The 22,491-nt window shown below is 41.7% G+C and overlaps 1 protein-coding gene across 1 annotated transcript in view; it reads right to left on the bottom strand.

The window, feature by feature from the left end:
• Positions 1-4,086: 4,086 nt before the first annotated feature.
• The window catches only part of CD38 (CD38 molecule), a 30,446-nt gene continuing 12,041 nt past the window's right edge, over positions 4,087-22,491 (bottom strand). The window contains exons 2-8 of the mRNA XM_049789970.1: positions 17,984-18,113; positions 13,681-13,816; positions 10,606-10,691; positions 9,006-9,079; positions 6,394-6,486; positions 5,290-5,376; positions 4,087-4,327 (exon numbers count right to left, since the gene is read on the bottom strand). Coding sequence (XP_049645927.1) covers positions 4,273-4,327; positions 5,290-5,376; positions 6,394-6,486; positions 9,006-9,079; positions 10,606-10,691; positions 13,681-13,816; positions 17,984-18,113 — 661 coding nt within the window. The 3' untranslated portion in view covers positions 4,087-4,272. The remainder of the gene's footprint in view (positions 4,328-5,289; positions 5,377-6,393; positions 6,487-9,005; positions 9,080-10,605; positions 10,692-13,680; positions 13,817-17,983; positions 18,114-22,491) is intronic.

Genomic DNA, 22,491 nt, shown 5'->3' with positions numbered 1-22,491 from the left:
CAGTTTGATCCCTCAGCATCCCATATGGTCCCCGATTTCTGAGCGCATAATCAGGAGTAGCCCCCAGAGCATCACAGGGAGTGGCCCCCAAAAAAGCATCATCTACAAGCAATGTACAGGAGAGTTTCCCAATACCACTAGGAAGAGAACCAACATTGTTACATTAAGACCTCTTTCTTTGAGACCCGAGGAATAGCACAGTGAGTAGGGTGTTTGCCTTGCATGAGGCTGACCCAGGTTCAATCTCCAGCATCCCACATGGTCCCCTGAACCCACCAGGAATGCTCTCTGAGCTCAACGCCTGAGTGATGCTGGGTTTGTCCCCAAAAAAGACCTTTTTCTTTGGGAGGATAGGGGGCTCAGGTACCCCTTCTGTCGATTCTTGGCCAAGAAGGTCAATGGTTTAATGTGAGGGACTGAGGATACAGCATTGACCTGCAGAGCCGTAGCTGGCTGTTCTCAGGAGCCGAGGTGATGCCCACAATTGAGTTGAGATCAGCAATGTGCAAACATACTTTGACTGACATCTCACCCACAAGTTTATATTTTAATAAGGGTAAAAGGTTATGGTATTGCTATTCTCAAAACTTCCTGTTTGCTAGAAAGTAAACTGCTCTCTTCCTTCTTTGATCTCTCAGAGAATGAGAAATGAGGTCCTGTTCCTAAAAATGTACTTCTCTGTTCCCATTTTCCTATAAACATCTTTTCTTGTGATCTTGAAAAAATAATAGTCACTTGAGATGATGAGTCAGCCATACTCTAACCTAACTTGTTGACATGAAGCTCTTTCTTGACCTACCCAAAAACTATACATAGAGATATAAAGTTATATATAGGAGTTATAATTTTCAGACATCAACAGACTATAAATCACGAATCTTCTAGGCACCCCTTCACTAAACTGTGACCCAGCCTCTCTCTAATGCCAATTCTTCCATCTTGAGGGTGATCTTGAGGACCTGTGGACTGGGTTGGCACCACCAGCAGCCTTGAACTGAAGGATAAAAATTGTATAGATTTAAGGTGTTCCATTGGGTGTTTTCTGGTCTCTGTAAGATGATTTCTCCAATTTAGCTAATTAACACATTTATTGTTTCAATGGTGACTTTTGTGTATGTGAGGTGGGAACACTTGAGATTACTCTCTTGGTAAATTTCAAAAATTTTAAATATGCAAACATTTTAATATGATATTTTAATAAGGCAGACAACTGTCACCAATCAATTCATGATAACTCCAGAATTTATTCTTCTTATAATTAAAAGTCTATTGTATTGTTCCATCCCTCGTAACCACCATTCTACTTTGCTATTCTGAGTTTGGCTTTTTTTTTTACATTCCACATATCAGTGAAAGCCTATGGCATTTGCAGAGACAACAGTTTCCCAAAGAATTAGTCCACAGATTCGTTTAGTAATTTTTTATTGCTTATATTGTACTCTAAATCTGTAAAAATATATTCTAAACTAGAGATTTACAGAATTTGATAAACTAAACCAACGAGTTACTCTATGGTTTTCATAATACTGTGCTGCTTAAGATTTTATCAGAGAATGAGAACAGAAACATATGTCTGTGTGAATGGAGATCAAGGGGAAATGCCCTATCAAAGACCAGCCTATGTGCTGTGTATGAGTCGGGGAATAGCTAGCCACCATCTCTTGGGTGGGAACACGCATTTGAGTTCCTGGTGCAGTTTAAAACATGTATGTTACAACTATTAGTAATATAAATTATTTCATGATTGTTTTACGAGCAATGGAAAATTTCTAGGCTGTCTTCATATAGATTGCATTAAAAAACATCTTTTATAATGATATCATAGAATAGGTTTTCTTTATGCCATTTTAGTCATGACATATATCATATACATATAGATATAGATATAAACTTTTTTTTTTTTTTTTTTGGTTTTTGGGCCACACCCGGTAACGCTCAGGGGTTACTCCTGGCTATGCGCTCAGAAGTCGCTCCTGGCTTGGGGGACCATATGGGACGCCGGGGGATCGAACCGCGGTCCGTCTCCTAGGCTAGCGCAGGTAAGGCAGGCACCTTACCTCCAGCGCCACCGCCCGGCCCCAGATATAAACTTTTGTGGGGCGCACATCTGCTTGTGCTCAGAGTTTACTCCTACTCTGCACTTATTAATTACTCCTGGCAGTGCTCCAGGAACCATATGGAATGCCAAAGATAGAATCTGTGTTGGCCACGTACAACAACAACCTACCTGCTGTACTATCATTTCGGCCCTGCATAAAATTTCTTAAAATTTTACGAAAACAAAGTTTTATGCAGTACCGATCCTACCTGAGACAGTCAAGTCACAAGCTTCTAAGAACTGAGCTGTAGGGTTCACAGCAAACTGGGCCATGTTCCTGTTCACTAATCAGCACCACTTTGTGTAAGCCATAAAAAAATGAAAAAGGAAGAGAAGGAGGAGGTGAAAATGGAGAAGGAGGAGGAGGGAGAGGAGGAGGATGGAGGAAGAGGAGAGGGGAAAGGAAAAGGAGAATGAAGACTACTACTAAAACAAATTTATAGTAAATTGTCTATGAAAGAATTAAACCAGGTTAAAAAATCAACAGTCAAAGTGTCCATCACAAGAAGCTGAAACAAACAAATAAAGAGAAATAAGAAGGGCAAAACTCAGTAAAATAGAGTGAAGCAGCAAGGTTAGAGCTGAGTTCTTTGATGGACCTTTAGAATCTCATGCTGAGTAAAGTTACTCAGAATGAAAGGGACAGACACAGAATGATCTCTCTGGTATGTAATAGAAAGAACCATTTTAGGGGAATAATAAATGCTAGAAGCAACAGAAACTGAGAACTTGTCTTCCGTAGCAATTTTACCAAGAGGAAAGAAGGGGAAACTGGGAAAATAGTGGAAGAAAGAAGATACTTCAGTGTGTATTCAGAGTGTTGTTAAAGTATTTCATGTATTTTCTGATAGGCTTTTCATAACAATTATGATAAGTTTGTAAACCATGATGCCCAAAATAAAATAAAAAATTGTAAATTGGTTTCTTTGAAAAAGTAATAAAATCAATGATTCCCAAGGAAAGAAAAAGTGAGGTATAACAAGAATCCAGGGACATGCAAACAAGAACCTTGGATTTAATCACCAGCATCACAGGGTTCCCTAAGCCCTACTAGGAAGGGAATCTTGGACACCAAACCATGAGTCTTGTTAAGCATCAGTAAGTGTGACCTATCCCCCCAAGAGAGGGAGGCATAAATGACCAATATTAGGAACAAATAAATGTTCAAGTGTTTGCTATGTATGTAAGAAAGTGCTCATGAGAAGAAGGAAAAAGAGGAAGAAAGGGAAAGAAGAGTCTGTTTAGAAGCCACTCAAGGTAATTACATTTCAGATTCTGTTGTACTTTTTAATTAATGGAGGGACAGTTTGAGGCACACATGGCTATGCTCAGTGTTTATTCCTGGCTCTAGGTTCAAGGATCATTCCTGATAGTGATCAGAGAATATATTCCATGACAGGGAAAAAACTCAGATGGGTTATATGTAGGACAAATCACTTTAATCCCTGTACTATTTCTCTGGCCCTTTACTTAATTTTATTGAACAATCATGTACTAGAATAGAACACGGAGCACCCAAAGCTAGTCAAAGAATACACATAACTTGAATTTTCAAAGAATTGAAGTCACATTCAGTCTCTACATTGAGCTAAATGCATAATTTCAGTAAATGAAAAGGCTTCTACTTTCTCACTGGATAAAAGGAAGACAATAACACCAACCTCATAGGAAGAGTTTCTGGTAATGCACCAGAAACACGTGGGTAGCTTATATCCTACAAAGTACTTCTCACACCCATGGCAGTTAGAGCCTGACATCCAGTATGCTCTACTGGTGGGGAACCCCGAGGACAGAATCATTCATTACCTATCTTGACTTGCAGCTACCAATAGGAGAGGTTACATGGGAACATTCTTCAGTATATTATCAACATCTCAACAACATAAAAACTTCATATGAAATTCAAGTGAAATAATAGAAATTTCCCTCTAATGATATACACATTATTCTTTTCTTGACGATTATGAGATCAACATTTTTGTAAAAACTGTGCCAGAAATCCATGCCCCACACAAACAGCAACAACATGCAGTTATTGTAGGACATGTGATGGGGGAAGGCTTCCTTCTCAGATGTTCAAGAGAGGACAGAGGAATCTCAAAATCTGCAGCTCCTCACCACAGGAACTTTGATGTGCCAACCACCAAGGCTCAAAGACCTAAAATCATGTTTACTCATCCGCAAAGGAAGTGCTCAGGATTTTTCACACATTGAAGAAAGTTGATGGACCTATGAGAAGAAAGTGAGACAGAGATAAGTTCCCAGCTGAATATGGAACAAGCCCCTCCTCTTAGCAGTAGGGTTACCTGGGGTCTCCTGCAAGCATACATTTGGGAGAGGGGGAAGGAAGAGAAAGGATCTTATTTCTTTATGGCATTACTATTGTGGGGAAAGAACTCTTTTAAAGAACTCTATTAAAGGTTTTAAAGTGATCTTTGCTTATCTTAAAAGAAAAAAACATGAATGTATTACTGGGAACTCAATTTTGGAAAAGAAATTCCAATTAGAGTAGTAAGACAGTCTTTGAAACAAAATAACATTAAAATTAAAAATGTATGTGTATTAATGAGAATGTATGAAGGAAATAGAAAGCCTGTCTAGAGTACAGGCAGGGGTTGGGTGGGGAGCAGGGAGACTTGGGACATTGGTTATGGGAATGTTGCACTGGTGATGGGTGGTGTTCTTTACATGACTGAAACCCAAACAACACAATCATGTATGTAATCAAGGTGTTTAAATAAAAATATATTAAAAAATATATATGTGGGGCCCGGAGAGCTAGCACAGTGGCCTTTGCCTTGCAAGCAGCTGATCCGGGACCAAAGGTGGTTGGTTCGAATCCTGGTGTCCCATATGGCCCCCTGTGCCTGCCAGGATCTATTTCTGAGCAGACAGCCAGGAGTAACCCCTGAGCACCACCAGGTGTGGCCCAAAAACCAAAAGAAAAAAAATATATATGTGTGTGTATTATAAATATATCAATATTAGTAACCAATGTTACATTAAAATGACACATTTTTACGTATATATTGGATAACACATTACTGGCTAGAGCCATGTTGTGACTGAAATATGCCCATCAAGGACTGGTAGGGAACTGAGTCACTCTGCTGGTTCCAAAGAGGCTCTTTTCTGAAGGGAAATGCTTACATACATCAAGACCTTCTCTTCTTCAAGAAGAAATTTAATACCTGTAGTTATTCTGGCAAACAAATGTAATATTCATATTATTTACAATTGATCTCAGATCATTTATGGAGGAACTGGTACATGAGTCCCTAGAAGAGAAGACATCAAGTGTTAAAGTAACCTCACCAGGGCCTGAGAGATACTACAAAGGTTAATGCTCTTGTCATATGGCCTATCTCAGTTCAATCACTATACCATGCATGATCCCCCAAACGAGTGATCCAGAGCCAGGAGTAGACCCTGAGCACCATCACATGTGGCTTCAAAGCCAAAAACTAAAATAAAATAAGAACCACAAATACCCTACTTGAGGCGGGTAATCAATCTAGAGAAAGCTCTTTGTTGGCCACAAGTCAGCAAGTTGGAAGATGGCCGACTCATAACCGGAAGAAACATCTCCAGAGGCAGTTGTATAGGACAACAGGAGATTCTAGGTTTTAGAAAGGGCAGATGGCAGACTGGAGAGCACCAGTGTGATCAATAAATCCCTTCACGGGCTGGTCCTCTGAGGCATGGTCCAATGTATCTGCATATATCTATAGGCTTTTGGGCAGGGATAATATATGGGAGGGAAATGATAAAAAATAAAAGAGATATGGGAGGGGCAGGAGGGATAGTATAGTGGGTAAGGCTCTTGTGTTGCTTGTGGCCAGCCCAGGTTTGATCCCCAGCAACCTAATCTTGTTAGGAGTAATTCCTCAGTGCAGAGCCAGAAATAATCCCTGATTAGTACCAGGTGTAACCCCAAAAAGCAAACAAACAAACAAAAATTAAAGAGAGATATGGAGCACATGTTTAATATTCTCTCATTAGGCCGTAACCAGAATCTTATCAATTTTAATAGAGTCCAGTTCTTGCTTCCCTTTGAGTACGTTTTAATAGCAAAGCCACATTTGACTTGGCTTCTGAGACCTCACAGGTTGGCCTTTAAGCTGAAGAGGTGAATATAGAAACCTATGAGGTAGATAAAATTTAGAGGTGGTTTGGATGGGATGACCATAGAGGAAGGCCTATTCCTTTCCTTGGTCAGTCTATTGTCTGTGCATAAAGATTCATTCATGGACTTATTCCTCAATGAATTTTGAGTACAAAGTTATAACAAATACCTGGAAATTTCTCCAATGTTATGTGTCACCCAGGCTTGTAGGGTATGAACCCTTTTCGGTTGCAAATTTAAGATTTCCACACTCCCAAAAGTACTGAAATAGAACAGACAAGGAAAACACTGTTAAGCCCAAAGATAGTTGTTCAGGTATCTTCAAACAAGATATCATTCCAATTTCTTTGGAATTACCTAAGATTTTCCTTATAAAACAGTCAATCATGTGACCCTTAAGAATGTTCAAAGTAAGGATATTAACCTAAATACTGATGTTGGTTTCTTGTTGTTCTAAGAGGAGCACTTAGACCAGGGGTCCTAAACCTTTTAAACAGGAGGCCAATTCATTAGACCATTGAAGGGCTGGACTATAATTTTACAAAAAACTATGAACAAATTTGTATGCATACTGGATGCTTATCTTATTTTGAAGTAACAAAACAAAATGGGAACAAATACAATATTTCAAATGAAGAACAAGTAAAGTTAAGCCAACAAATTTACCAGTATTTATATGGGAACTATGGGCCTGCTTTTAGCAGGTGATAATTTGAGGACCGGTACCTGAGACTGAGAGGAGTTGAGAGAGAGAGAGAGAGAGAGAGAGAGAGAGAGAGAGAGAGAGAGAGAGAGAGAGAGAGAGAGAGAGAGAGAGAGAGATGGAAAGTCAGAGAATGTGGTGCATATCCCACACATGTGGATTGTGGACCTGGGGTGAGTCAGCTGCTAAGCATGACAGGCATTGGTGGCAAAAACACCGGGAGGGCTGGATAAATGTCTTCAGCAGGCTGCATGTGGCTCATAATTTGGGGACCCCTATCTTAGACCAACATAACGAGCATCCTGAGGACCTGGTTAGACCTGCAGAGTCCCAGCCCAACTCCACCTTCTGCTCTACTGATCTGTTGAACTATTTGATCTGACAACTGGTAAGGTGTTAGAAGTACTATTTTGTCCCCTGATCCCTGATAACAGAGTCAGAAGTAAACCCTGAGCATAGCTGGGTGTGATCCCCAAACCAAAACAAACAAAAAGAATTCTTTATAAGCCATCAGGATAAAGTTTGGGGCCAGAAAGATAGTAAAAGGCCACTTGTCTTGAATAGAGTTTGATCTCCAGGATTGCCTATAATCCCCTGATGATGATGATGATGATGATGATGATGATGATGATGATGATAATAATAATAATAATAATAAGCCTTGAGTACAGAGCCAGGAGTAAGTCTTGAGTATATCTGGATGTGTCCCCCAAAAATAACTAAAAAGAAGCACTGCTTTGAATGACCCCCTAACATCCTATAAAAGTCCCAGTTCCAAATTCTTTCCCATTAGGCTGACAATGAACATTCCTGATGCAAGTATTTACATCCCTCATATCATTTTGTAATGATGTTGTAATGTTCACGTGCCCATCCAAGAGCCTATAAGAGGGGGTTCAAAACAAAATAACACATACTTTTATGTGAAATTAAGCATTAAAACAGGAAAGACAGGAAATAAACTCAGGATAGTAGTCTCTGGAACACATTGATACAGGCTCCTCACTCCCAACCCAACCTTACCCAGGGAAAGAATGAAAAAAAAAAAAAAAAAAAGGACTGAAAAGATCTTCAATGTAGTAAGAGCTGTTAGTGGTGGAAGGTAGAAGGTGGAGGGAGAAGGAAGGCACTGGTGTGGCTAGGTTGGAGTGGACATACTACAGGGACTCAAGAGGATAAATGTCCGGATAAGATCATAGTGGTGCTCTATAAGACCTGTGGAGTCCCCATCTTCAACCAATGCCATTCAATGCTGATAAGGCCTACAAAGAAATCATGGCGGTCAAACTCTTAGCCCCATCAGCTCCTTAGGTTCCCATGAGTAGGGATCCTCACACCATTCATGGAGGAGAGGCATAGACCAGGGGTTCATGGATGAGTTTAGAAACAAAAGGGGAAATGGTAAGTTAAATGGGGCAACAGCATGGAAAGAGAATTGGGGAATTGGGCGGGATGGAATGTAGTGGGAATGGAGATGGGGAAATTAAAACTAGATCTCAAAAGGTCAAGAAGTAGAGCTGGTTATCCTGCAAGGAATTTATAAGGGGAAGAAACCAGATAGAAGTAATGACTTAGAAAGACAAATCACTCCATAGAAGGCAAACATTTAGAGGCTGAAATAATAGCACAAGGGTTAGGGTATTTATATTGCATGCAGTCTACAGAGTTTGATGCTTAGCACCCCATATGGTCCCCTGAGCCCACCAGGAGTAATTCCTAATTGCAGAGACAGGTATAAGTCCTTAGCACCATTGAGTGCACCCTCCCAAAAGGGAGAAAATACATCCTACCTTTTTATTTCTTTGTTTTTGAGCCAGAAGTGTTCAGGATTTAATACTGACTTTACACACAGGTATCAGTCCTGGTGAGTATGGGGGACTCTATGTGGTGCTAGGAATCTAACCCACATCAGTCATGTGCAAGGCAACTGCTTTACCAATTAAACTCTAGCTTTGACCCACATTTTACCTTTTTAAATCACATATCCTTAGTCTTTGACATAAGAAAAACATATTTCTCTAGAGATAAAGAATCCAGTTGTCAGAGCAAATACAAATAAGATAAAAAGAAATGAGTACCTGTTTATGTTAAAAGGTGTACTGAGTGACCCATTGAGCATCACGTGGACCATTCCACAGGCATCTTCTGCAAACTTAAAAGCAAAACAACACAAAGCACCACCATTTTCAACATGCAAACTTAGTTGTCATACCCAGAAGTTTTATTCATTTCACTTCATAACATCAGAAATTAAGGTGGGACTGTCCTGTTATGGTTCTAGCTCGGTAAGAGTCAAATATCATTGCATCCCAAACCACTGAAGGGATGATGCTTCACATAAAAGTTGTGGAAGTAGATGTTCACTTTGTACTTGAACCATGAAGTTCAAAGTCATTGTTCATAGGGCTACTAGATTGGGGACTTCAGAAGTCATAACTATAGATGAGTGAGAAGAGGAAAGGACTTTCCTTGAGTCATGCAGGGTGTTTCATTTATTGGGAGCAGGATTAATTCAGGGATAATGGAATGAGGATATGAACAAAGAGGTAACGTGGACAGAAGGTAAGTCTGAGCCCGAACAAGAATAAGAGAATGGGAGATGGATGGATTGATGGATGGATGAATGAATGGATGGATAAACGGATGGAAGGATGGATGGATGGAGTGGAAGGATATTAGTGAATAAGAAGTTTTAGTTCCTCATAAAGTCGAAGTCTATGCTGGGCTTTGACCCCACTTCACAGCTTATTTGAACAATTTAAAAGGAATTGTAAACTCGTGGAGTCTCTCTTACAGGGGTGATGAACAAAAAACAAGGCCTCCAAATGTCATTTCAATTGAGTGTATTCAGGTTGCAAGCACTACTTACAATATAGATTTGTTAAGAAGCACCCACAAAGTCAGTACTGGACTAATTGGAGCCAAGGAGAAAGGGACTATTACAAGAAAGTACAGAAGTTAAATAGATGGGGTTTTAAACCCCCAAATATCAGTGAACATTTGTCCAAGAAGCTAAATCTCCACCCACCAAATAAAATCACCCATCACCTCTACCTCTGTGTCTCTAGCTCCCAGGACTTTCAGATATGCTACCTACAGCTGTGTACTGTGGTAGAGTGTTTATTTATTGGTGCCTTCATTTGACCATCTGCAAAATGGTTGTGCTACTTATGATACCTACCTCAGAGGGGTCTTGAAGACAAAAGAGTTTAATCTTTGAATAGCTCAGGTCTTTTCCTAGAATATAGTGAATGCTCTGTACATGTAGATTTGCAGACTGATCAGAAATCTATAACTAGTTCATATCAGAATCAGGTAATTAAAAACCAAAAAATGATTAAAAACAAATTCATCACCTAGAGTTCATGGACTCTCTATAAGTTCCTGGATACTCTATATGAGAATCTTCTGGCTTGTTTCTTCTAGAAAATTTTCTAAATCTTTGTTACCAAAAGAATTAGTGATTGAAAAACAGTGAAATCTAGGGTTAGGGGAGATGGTTCAAGTAGCAGAACCCATGCCTTGCTTATATAAGACCCTGGGTTGGATCACTACCTTTGCCCTTACCACCATGTACAATCTCCACTACCACCACCACAATAATAAAAATATTAAAACTGTTCAGTTTCTCAAATTTGTAGGTCTCCAAATTTCTAGAATTTCACGCTTAGTCCATACCTTTCTGGATGCCAGGGTCCAGAATACAGAAACAGCACTGGCAGGGCAATCTTCCCTCCGTAGTGGGCAAGAGTCATAGTTCATTTCTAAGAGACAAGAGTTGAGAGGAAATAATAAGGTGGCAACCAAAGGGTGTCCTGAAGCTTCACTCTTGCCCAGCTGTCCCAGCCAGGGTCAACTCCAAGGCCCTCACTGCCAAGAGGGTGACTGGCGAATAGACACATCATGACCCAGTTTTGTTGAGTGTTCCCTGAGTCCCTTCCAAGTCCTTATCCCAGCAAGAACTCAGTGACTAGTGTGACATCATCATCATTCCGGGAAATTATAGCAAAAGCTCATCTGGCAGGTCAAGCTTCCACATCATGCCCATACTCAAGAAGAATTCAATAGAAAACTGGGTACTGGGGATGGGAAGGGTATGCTTTCTGGTTATCCCCTTTTGATTGTCCTCTCTCTCTCTCTCTTTCTCTCTCTCTTTCTCTCTCAGGAGTTTTCCTCCCACCTCCCTTGGACCCTGTGCATTTAGGCTCCCAGTCTTTCTACAGGATCTACAGAGTGTTTCTACAGTGTGTTGGGGTAGTCAACATGGACTTGTTCATTATCCTCTCTGCTTTAATGCAAGCTCATATTTCCTCATCTTTTAATTTTGGCTGAAGTGGATTTGACCCATCAAATTGTGAGATATGAGATATTTAACTTGTATCACATTTAACTTGTATCCTGTGAAAAGAAAATTCCCTAACCATGCACCCCGGCAGTGCTCAGGGGTTCCTCCTGGCTGTCTGCTCAGAAATAGCTCCTGGCAGTCACGGGGGACCATATGGGACACCGGGATTCGAACCAACCACCTTAGGTCCTGGATTGGCTGCTTGCAAGGCAAAAGCCGCTGTGCTATCTCTCTGGGCCCCCTAACCATGCATTTTACATAATTATCACCTCACCAACTTACCTTTTGAGAGAGAATATTTTAATTCTACTTTCTTAGCAAACTCCAATAACACAAAAATTGTCTCAACTGCTGCCATACATCACATAGACCATGTAATGCCCTATGTCATATACTCATTCCTCACTTTATTCATTTTACAGCTGCAAACTCCAAATTCCTCCCTTGTTAGCCGCTGGAGGCACTGTTCTACTTTTTGTTTCTGTGGGTTTGATATTTTTGATTGTTTTAAAACCCCCCACCTATAAGTGACATCCTGCAGTAGTTTTTCTATGGCTTGTTTAGAATAATGCCTTTGGAGTTCATGTTCATATATATATATATATATATATATATATATATATATATATATATATATATATATATATATAGAGAGAGAGAGAGAGAGAGAGAGAGAGAGAGAGAGAGAGAGAGAGGAAAATGTCTGCCCAGTGATAGGTAAGGGAAAGGGTGGGAGGGAAACTGGGGACATTGGTGGTGAGAAATGTGCACTGGTGAAGGGTGTTAGGTATTATATGACTGAAACTCAATTATGAACTTCTTTGTATCTGGGGGAAAACGTATTATGAACAACTTTGTAGTCACAATGTTTAAATAAAGTCAATTTTAAAAAAATTTACACATATACATGTGTAAATCTCTAAGAGTATGTAGGCTTTCTTTAGCACTTGCATTTGACTATACTTTCATTGGCTGAGTAAAGAGATGAAAGAGATGGAAACCTGCCTTTAGAATCACATGAGGTAGTATAGTCAACTAAATCCAAGAAAGATCAACATGAGATGGAGGTAGAATGCCACAAAGGTCGGTGCTGACCTTGGTTCTGAAGGATGAATAGGAGTCTTCAGACAGAGAAAGGTGCTTTGGACAAAGAGAACAGGAGCAAAGGCATGTACCCTTCCCCCAACTTCCTGTTTCTCTAACCTCTTATTTTGGTATGTAAAAACTCACCTGGATTAAAGGACTTTCCCCCACCCTAGTGGGCGGGGTTCTGGAGAATAAAGAAAATGTGCTAGCTTTGGGCATGAGAAAGAAAGCACATGGCGCATAGGCAGCACATGACAGAGACCTGACTCCAACGAATAATACACTGCTTAGTGTATTATTCTCCATCACTACCTTGCTTCTTCCGACCTAGCCACATGAAGAGTTATAAGCATGATACTTGGGGCAGCCTCACTCAACATGTGGAATACCTTTTTTTCCTCCATTGGAATCAGCTCATTTTATTATTTTTTTAAAGCCTTTCTCAGCCATGTGCAGCATCTGCCATATGCTATCTACCTCCCACGTGCTTTCTCTCTCCTGAGCCCAAAGCCAGCACTTTTACTTTATTATCAAGAAACCCACCCACCAGAGTGGGAGAAGGCCCTGGACTTTTACTTACCAAAAGAAGTGGTAGGGAAACAGGAAGTTTCCCTGAGGGAAGGGTAGGTGGAAAAAAGTATGGCTGTTATGATGTTGACTGCCAGCACAGAAGCATGAGGAGCAGAGTGGAGCAAGAAGAGGCAAAGGAAAAGACAAAGGCCTAGTCTTCTACCAAAGAACTTAGACTTGGGGCACAGTGGTAGGGTGTTTGCCTTGCACATGGTTGACCCCAGAAAGGAGGACACATACATGTGCTCCATGCAGGCAAGGATTGGGGAAAAGGATGAGGAGCAGGAGGACAGCTGAAAGAATCGGAGTGTAGGTTCTTTATCCAAATGCTCAGCTCTGTTCCCAGCAAGGTCCCCAGAGCACCATCAGGACTGACTCCTGAGCACTAACCAGGAGTAGTCCCTGAGTGCTGCTGGGTACTCCGTGCCCCCCAAAAAGAATGACTTGCTAGGTAAGTAGATTGGTCAGTAATTGAGTGGATGGGACAGGAACCTTGGGCTAGTCCAGGACAGATCTAGGAATGTTTCATGTAACTTTGCACAGGTAAGGAAGGGAGAGGACAGACATCCTCCAACCTGCTTGGGAGGGCTGTGCCCACATCCTCACTGGGTACAGACATAACAGAGTCTAGAGAAATCTCTTCCTCTTTCTACCTTGCTTGGAGTTTGATCATGTGTCCTTTCCCCTCCTAAGATATACTGAAGTCTGAAGCCTTGGATAGGGACTGTCCACCCCAAGTGTCCCAGCCTCACCAGAAGACCCAGCGTCACCACACCAGTCGAGATCATCTGCCAGGTAACCCAGGAGTGTGTCCTCCAGTGTGAAAAGCGTCTTCTGCAGCCTAGTGTACTGGTGCACTAGCTCTTTGCTTCTGCTCCAAAAGACGGTCTAGGAAAGAGAAAGTTTGCCTGTTACTGGGGGGTGGGGGTGGGGGCAGAGCATGAATTGGTCCCAAGTCTTGCTTTTTATTTTTTTTTTAAAAAGAGAAACACAATTAGAGACAAAATCATACACTGTATATTACCACCTGATTGTCATAGATTTTATGCAAAATATTTTGGCCAAAAAAGTGGGATGCAAGGATTATGCAGAAACTTTTGTTTGTTTGGGGAAACACATCCCAAAATGCTCAGAGCTTACTCCTGGCTCTGTAGTCAGGGGTCACTCCTGGTAAGTTTGGAGGACCATATCGGATGTCTAGGCTCAAACCTGGGTCAGCTGCATGCAAAATAAGTGCTGTACTCACTGTACTATCTCTTGGCCCCTAAAAATATGTTTTAAAGATAAAAAACCACTTCGTGACAATTATGCACTGAAATACATTATATCGACTACATTTCTTTATGATAGGCATCTAAAGAAAAACAGTATAATGAAGGTAATTGTTAAGCAGTGCCTATTTTGTGAGTCAGTGATAATGTGTATAAATAGTTTCTAGGCCGTAATGTTAAATGCATTATTTTGGGTTGCAGTATGAACAAAAAAGTGAAAAGTCACTGGTCAAAATCCTGCAATAAGCATAGCATAAGAACATAGCTGGGGAAACACACTGGAAAAATAATCCCAAATTTCTGAGGCTAGAGCATTAGCACAGTGGTAGGATGTTTGCCTTGCACATGGCCTACCAGGGGTGAATCTGGGTTCAACCCAGCATCCTATATGATCCCCTGAGCCTGCCAGGAGTGATTTCTGAGTGCAGAGCAAAGAGTAATCCCTGAGCACTGCCAGGTGTGGCCCAAAATCCAATAAAATAAAATAAAATAAAAACCTGGATCTTTATAGAAAGCTACCTGCAAATCTATTTCGTCTCTGTGCTACTTTCTAAGAGACACTCTGATTCTTAAAGAGCTTGTGACTCTATTCTTGTTCCCAAATCTCCTCCCTTCCCTACAAAACAAAAGGGAGGGACAGAGAACATGTTCAGTGAGTTTTCCTCAGGGTCTCTGAAAAAGTATACGAAGTCAAATGTATTGATACTCTTCTTCTCTGTGGACTACTTTCTTCTGAAGAGGCAGGGATAGAGGGCCGGAGGTGAGGCCAGATGAGAACTGGAGTCAGGCTGCATTAAGAAATCCGGAGTCAGGGCTAGAGAGATAGCAAAGTGGTAAGGTGTCTGCCTTGCATGTGGCTGACCCGGAAGAGACCCTGTTTGATTCCTGCCATCTGATATGGTCCCCCAGTCCGCCAGGGGTGGTTTCTGAGTGTGGAGCCAGGAGTGACCTTGAACACTGCTGGGTGTGGCCCAACAACCAATCAGTAAATAAATAAAGTGTTTTTTTTTTTTTTAAATGAAACCCAGAGTCACTAATTCCTAGCTCTCTAACTGGGCAGCCCATGCAGCCCACTTTTCCCCCTTTTTTTTTTTCATTTTTCAAAATGGCAACAATAATCACTACAAGAAAGTCCTGAGATGCCGAGGAAATTAAACAAGGCAATGCATAAAAATCATGTCCATAGTCCTAGATTTGTGGCTTTATCACTCAAAAGCCATCACCTAATTACCTAATTAATTCTTATATTTCTTTTTTTTTGGGGGGAGGGGTCACACCTGGCAGCGCTCAGGGGTTACTCCTGACTCTACACTCAGAAATCACCCCCCCCCCAGCAGGCAGGCTAAGGGATGCCAGGATTCGAACCACCATCCTTCTCCATGCAAGGCAAAAGCCTTACCGCTGTGCTATCTCTCCGGCCCCAATTTTTATATTTCGTGTGTGTGTGTGTGTGTGTGTGTGTGTGTGTGTGTATTATTTTTCCCCTTTCCTGCAAGTTGCTGCTGTTGTGATAACAAATTGGTCACACATTCTTAAGCTATAGTATTCACCCAGGATTGCACACTTTTAGTTGTAATGCTTGCACATGAGCTCAAGGGGGTAGAGTTAGGGGGTCACTCTTGCTAGCTGAGGTGCTCGTGCGCATTCTTTTTGTTGGTGATGGTGTTTTGTCTTGTTTTGCTTTGTTTTGAGGCTATACCCAATAGTGCTCAGGAGTTACTCCTGGCTCTGCACGTAGGAATCATTTCTGGCTGGCTCAGGTGACCATATAGGATACTAGAGATTCAACACAGGTTGATCTTATGCAAAGCAAACTCCCAACTGTACTATTGCTCTGGCTCCTCAGAATATCTCTGTGGGGCTCACACATATGCTCACTGGGTGTCCCACTCCTGCCCACACTGTTCAACACCTCTTTTGAAGCTGTGGTGAGCTGCAGGGTTGAGTTCATTGTGTGTGTGTGTGTGTGTGTGTGTGTGTGTGTGTGTGTGTGTGTGTGTGTTTGGCCATATCCATCAGCACTTGGGGGTTATTGCTGACCCTGCACTCAGAAATTGCTCCTGGCAGGCTCAGCGGACTATATGGACTGCTGGGAGATCAAACGTGGGTCAGCCACATGCAAGGCAAATAAATGCCCTATCCGCTGTGCTATGGCTCTGGCCCCAGGTTAGTTGCAATGGGCTAACAAATTAGACTATTAGTTATAACTATAACTAATAGACTAACTACTAGTTAGTCTGCATTAGTTGCAGAGTCTGCACTTTTGACTGTGGGCTGGAAATGGCAAATTCCGTTGTTGCATCAGAAGTCCCAGACGGCAACATTGGTGAACTATGCTGAGTAACACCAAGGATGGAACTCAGTGGCCTCCTCTAAAGGCAGGTAATCTTAGCCTGTGGGCCATGCCCTGGGTCCTGCCTGACTCCTTTGTGTGGAACATGCAGCTTTTCTGTGTAGTCCTTATGTCTGGGACACCAAGAAAAACATCCATCACAGTGACAGAAGAGACAGAGTGGGAAGAGTCTCCCCAGAGACATTCTGGGGCCCTGTGGAGTTTTGCCAGGAGTGCTATCTGCAGGAGATATGTGTTCCATCACATTCTTTTCCCAGAGCAATTAAAGGATGATAACTTAGGTCGTTTTTAGTTTCAAGTTCTGTGCCATAAACATTTCAATCATCATTTCTAAGGTCTCCAAGAACGAGCAATCATTGGTCCCATTCCAGTTTTCTCAGTGTTAAAATGGAAACTCCTGATTTACCTTTCCCACTGGATAGTTGCAAAGATTGATCTTTTTTGTTTTGTTTTATTTTGAGCCACACCCAGCAGCACTCTAGGATTACTGCACTCAGGGCTCTGTGCTCAGAAATCGCTCCTGGAAGGCTCAGGGAACCATATGAGATGCCACATGCAAGGGAAATGCCCTATCACTGTGCTATCTCTCAATCCTGGATAGCTGTGAAGATTGAATAGGCTAAATTTAGAAGTCTCTAAGCAAACACGGCCCTTTGCGCACACAAGTTGTTATTGCTATAACTATTTCTATAGGGGTGGAGGCTGGAAGGTTTCTAGAAAGTAGCGTTTGCCTTCGAGTGGGTTCCATGTAGATTTGTCCAGACAAATATTGGGCCCAAGCTCCTTCCTCTTTCTATGTCCTTTTCTGTCTCTCTGACCTCCCTTTCTTGGGTGTCCTAAATCCTTATGTTGCCCAAATTTCCCATTAGACCCACAAGCTCTACCCCTGTCAACCATAGCAGACCTTGGAGCATTCAGTGTTTTCCTCTTCCTTCATCCTCATCAAAATTTACCCCTGTGGCCTCTTCCCTCTGGCTCATTGCCTCAATTTGAAAAATCAAACCAGCGGGCCGGGAAGGTGGCGCTAGAGGTAAGGTGTCTGCCTTACAAGCGCTAGCCAAGGAACGGACCGCGGTTCGATCCCCCGGCGTCCCATATGGTCCCCCCAAGCCAGGGGCAATTTCTGAGCACATAGCCAGGAGTAACCCCTGAGCGTCAAACGGGTGTGGCCCAAAAACCAAAAAAAAAAAAGAAAAATCAAACCAGAGAGATGGTACAGGGGTTAAGGCACTGGCTTTGCACTTGACAGACTTTATTTCTATGCTCAGCTTTACGTAAGTTTCTTGAGCACCACCATGATTAATCCTCAAGAGCACAGAGTCCAAAAGAGCAGCTGAACACTGCCAGCCATGGCTAACAACAACAACAACAAGAACAACAACAACAATAATAGTACGTAGTAATAATGTATTAATAACTGGACCTAGTTACCTTGTTACAATCTACTGTTTGATTAATCAGCTTTATTAGTGGTGCATAGTCTTGCTCTGTCACCTGACATGGGTTCTTAGAAAGAAATGCGTTCCGGAAAGCCTCCTCTATCTTTCGGCAGTCTCTATTTCTGCAGGAGAACACAGAGAAGAGAAAATGCAGAATGAGAATTGAAGTTATTTTTTTAAAGCATCATAATCTCCCCCCCCCAAAAAAAACCCAATCACATAAAGAAAGAATTTACTATGTACCCTGTAGTTCCAAAGTATCATGCCCTCGAAGCTGTGTGACTTAATGAGAGGAGCATTGCCTTCCTGGCTCTACTCCACAAAGGTGGCAAATTGACAAAGAAGAGAAGATGGCAGTGAGTTTTCAGGAAATCCATGAAGAGGGAGAGATCCGCTACAATGGGCACTTCGGGGAAGCTGATCTGAAAAGGACTCTTTGAGAGGCCTTAGATGCTAAATAAAGATCATGAGTTCCAAATATGGGCTATAGCCACGCAAAGGCCCTGTGGTCCATAAGAAGCTGTTGATTTTGAAGGAATGAGAAACCAACCATATAACTGCAGGGTAAAGGAATAGGGGTACTGGAGTAGTTATAAATCAAGGCGTGTTGGAGAGTTAGTACAATGAGAAGGCAATCGCCTCTTACATAATGAACCCAGAATCTATCCCTGGAACTGCATATGGTCTTCAGAGTTTGCCAAGAATGAACTCTGAGCACAAAACCATGAGTACACCTTAAGCAGCTGTGGGTGTGATTCAAAAGCAATAAACAAAGAAATTAGGGTGCTTTCCTGGTACTGCCAATCTGGTTCAATCCTTTTTACCACATAGTTCCCTAAATATCTTTTGGTACCACCCAAACCCCTCCAAGTTAAGATGAAAATTAGAAGTTGAGATGGGGACAGGCAGGGATAGAGTTCATGGCAGATCATGAAGCCTTGCAGGTATGAGGCCTTGAGTTGGATCTCAGTACTGCTCTACATGTTGAGTGTGATCCCACAAGCATTGCTAGTGTGATCTCCAGTCCCACAAAGGTGTGCAGTCTCTGGCACATGACAGTCAAGTGTGTGTGTGTGAAGACCTCACATGTCTTGGTGTCCTTTAAGCTGAATTCTAAACCACTGTTGGGCATACCACATTTTATCAATCACCACAGCCATTTAGTTTGCTTCCTAAAACAGAGTGAGAGATGGAGGGAGAGAAAGAGAAAAAGAGAGGGGCCAGAGAAATAAGACAGAGGTAGGGCTTTTGCCTTGCATTCAGCTGACTCAAGATGGATCTGGGTTTGATCCCTGGTGTCCCATATGATCCCCCGAGTCAGGAGTGATTTATGAGCACATAGCCAGGAGTAACTCCTGAACATAACCAAAAACAAAAAGAAAGAAAGAAAGAAAGAAAGAAAGAAAGAAAGAAAGAAAGAAAGAAAGAAAGAAAGCAAGCAAGCAAGCAAGCAAGAAAGAAAGAAAGAAAGAAAGAAAGAAAAGAAAGAAAAGAAAGTAAAAGAAGAAAGAAAGAAAGAAAGAAAGAAAGAAAGAAAGGAAGGAAGAAAGAAAGGAGAAAGTAGAGACAAAGAGAGAAAAAGAGAGATAGCCAAGCATTGCTATTTTTTGGTTTTGTTATGTTTTGTTTTGTTTGAGGATCACATCCAGCAGTGTTCAGGTGTTCAGCTTTTCACTTGCACTCGAGGGTTCACTATTGGCTGTGCTCAGGGACTATATGGAATACCTGAGTTCCACCCAGGTCTGCTGGGTACCAGTCAAGCACACTATCTACTATCCTATCAACTCAGGTCTCACAGCTAAGCATCCTTTTTTACAGTGACTAATATGAATGAAAGCAGTTGCTTGGCTGCTGACAGGTTCCACTCTGCTCAGTTCTTCCCGCTGACAATACAACTGATGGAGATGCCCTATTCAAGAATTAGCTCCCAGATCTCTGCTTCCCGGTTGCTATCACTGCCTGCTGTCTAATAAAAATATCATCAGAAGGCCCATTGAGAAGTCTTTCCTCAGTGCAGATGGCTGACCAAGATTTTTTTGATAGCAAAGGTGATATTTCTCATGCTTAGTAATAAAATTTACTTGGCCTAAATATGAATCTCCTTTCTGCTATATTAAGTGTGTATATATTTGAGCTTTTTACTTCCAACTATAAGGATTATTATAGGCAAATATAGCCTTGAGTAAATTTCTCTTTACCTGGAAAACTCAGCACCAAAAGATACTTAAAAACAACTTTATTTCTCAGTGTCTTCTAAATGCCCTTGCAGTTTTAAACAGAAAAGAATGTTCTGTTTTTGGGATATCTCTAAAGTACTTTGAGTACTTGCTAACTAATTTTTGCCTCAGAATTTACATCCAAAGTTTGGGCCAAGAAATAGCATTGGGTTGTTGAGAAAACCTTTACAGTATAGATTTGCATCTCTTTCAGATAAACTTTTTTTTTTTTCTAAAAACTATTTCTTAGTAAGACCTTAGAAAGTTACCTGTATTAGGCCCTAAAACAAAAGCTGTTCCCTCAGAAAATAAGTTTGATAGGAAAAACCGGCTCTTTGCAAAATCCCCTAAACCACACCAATATTGACATCCAGGACCTAGCTGGACAGGAACTTCTTTGAAATGTTAAAATTTATCTTATCTCTTATTTTTTTTGTTTGTTTTGGGGCCATATCCAGCAATGCTCAGGGGTTACTCCTGGCTATGAACTCAGAAATTGCTCCTGGTAGGCTCAGGGGATCATATGGGATGCCAAGGATTGAACCCAGGTCAGTCCCAGATCAGCCACATCCAAGGCAAATGCCCTACTGCTGTGATATCTCTCCAGCACCATATCTTCTCTTTTTAACTCTGAATTCTTACTTGAAATGTATCTATTCATCAGGTCTCCATACCACCTAGAGCCATGTGAATTGTTTTGCACATGCCTCCATTTACAAAAGAGACATGTTGTAATTTAACAAAGGAGAGTTGGTGAAAGAAAGAGTTGAGAAAGAAGCATAGGTGTAGTGGCCTCTTGTTCACTTCCCTTCTCCATACTTCTGACCTGCAGGCAGGCTGTGTCCTGGTGCCCAAGGGATGCATGAGGGAAGAAAATAGAGTCATTCTACCCATGCACCAAAGACCATGTCAATTACTCATGGATCCTACTTAAATCCTATGGTGGCCACTAGGAAAGAGTGCCATCAACTCTGCAGGAAGCTTGGGGTTTTCAAGGGCCCCAAAACACTCTCTACAAACAATGTGGGTACCCATAGGAAACATTCCACTAGAGCCCCATCCCCAAAAAGAGATATTCCTACAATAAATAAGAAACAAATACCCAATGAGTTGCTAGGTATTGGGGCCCGGGCAATAGCATAGCAGATAGGACATTTGCCTTGCACGCGTCCAACCTGAGTTCAATCCCTAGCATCCCATATGGTTCCCTGAGCCTGCCAAGAATGAGTTCTGAATGCAGAGACAAAAATAATGCCTGATCATCACCAGATGTGGCCCCAAAACAAAACAAAACAAAACTTTGACCTCAAAGTGGATATAGTAAATGGGATAAGTAAGTAAGGATATCGTAAGTGGAATTATAGATTACCAAAAGAGTAAAGCTGTAGGTGAGGGTGAAAATCCCTGGTGTACTCTGTCCCCGTACTCAGAGCTTCAGAAGGTGCTGGCCACCTCTCTAAATCTGCCCCCTTCAAACAATTAGCAATTGTTATTAGGGACAAATAGAAAGTATTGGGGTTAAGGCACTTGCCTTGCATGCAACTGACCTCAGTTCAATTCATGGTTCACTAAGCACTACTCAGAACAAACCCCAAGCACAAAGTGAAGAGAAGCTTCAGAATACCATCAGGTATGAGTCAACCTCTTACTCTAAAAAAAATGAATCTTTTAAGGGATGGAGAGATAGTATAGAAGCGGCTAAGGTGCTTGCTTTGCATTTAGCCTCCCCTGTTTCAACCCCTGACATCCCATATTGTCCCCTAAGCATTACCAGGAGTGGGTCCTGAGTGCAGAGCCAGAAGCAACCCCTAAGCACAGCTAAGTGTGACACAACAACAACAACAACAACAACAACAATGCATCTTTTAAGTCCCATCAGTAGTCAACAGAGCAGCCTAGTCTTCATTATGTGCTGGTTCGAGGAAAGCTCTAGGGCCTGAAACCTTCATTCCTGAAAGCTCTTTCATCTCAAGGGCTTTTCACACTCACAATGACTTGGTCCCACTGTCAAGTACTTCTTGGTGGGTTGTCTTGGCCCAGAGAAAACCCAGCTCACCATTCCAATTCCAGGCTACTGGAGCCTGGTGCTGAAGGTAAAGACTGCCACCTCGTGGAAGAAGTGATTCACTTTTCTTTAATTAAAATTTTTTCTTTTGATCTTTTTCCTCCTTCCCTTTGCTGCTGTGATGTTGCCATAATCAAGAATACCATACATACTTGGGTGTGGTGGCCACACACTCTAGTAGCTTATCTAAAAGTTTATAAGTTTCAGCCACACACACAC

This window comes from Suncus etruscus, chromosome 16, assembly GCF_024139225.1.
Source record: "Suncus etruscus isolate mSunEtr1 chromosome 16, mSunEtr1.pri.cur, whole genome shotgun sequence".
In the NCBI taxonomy this organism is placed as follows: Eukaryota; Metazoa; Chordata; class Mammalia; order Eulipotyphla; family Soricidae; genus Suncus; species Suncus etruscus.
Note: the sequence above shows the minus strand (reverse complement) of the source record. Positions and strands in the feature narration are given on the sequence as shown.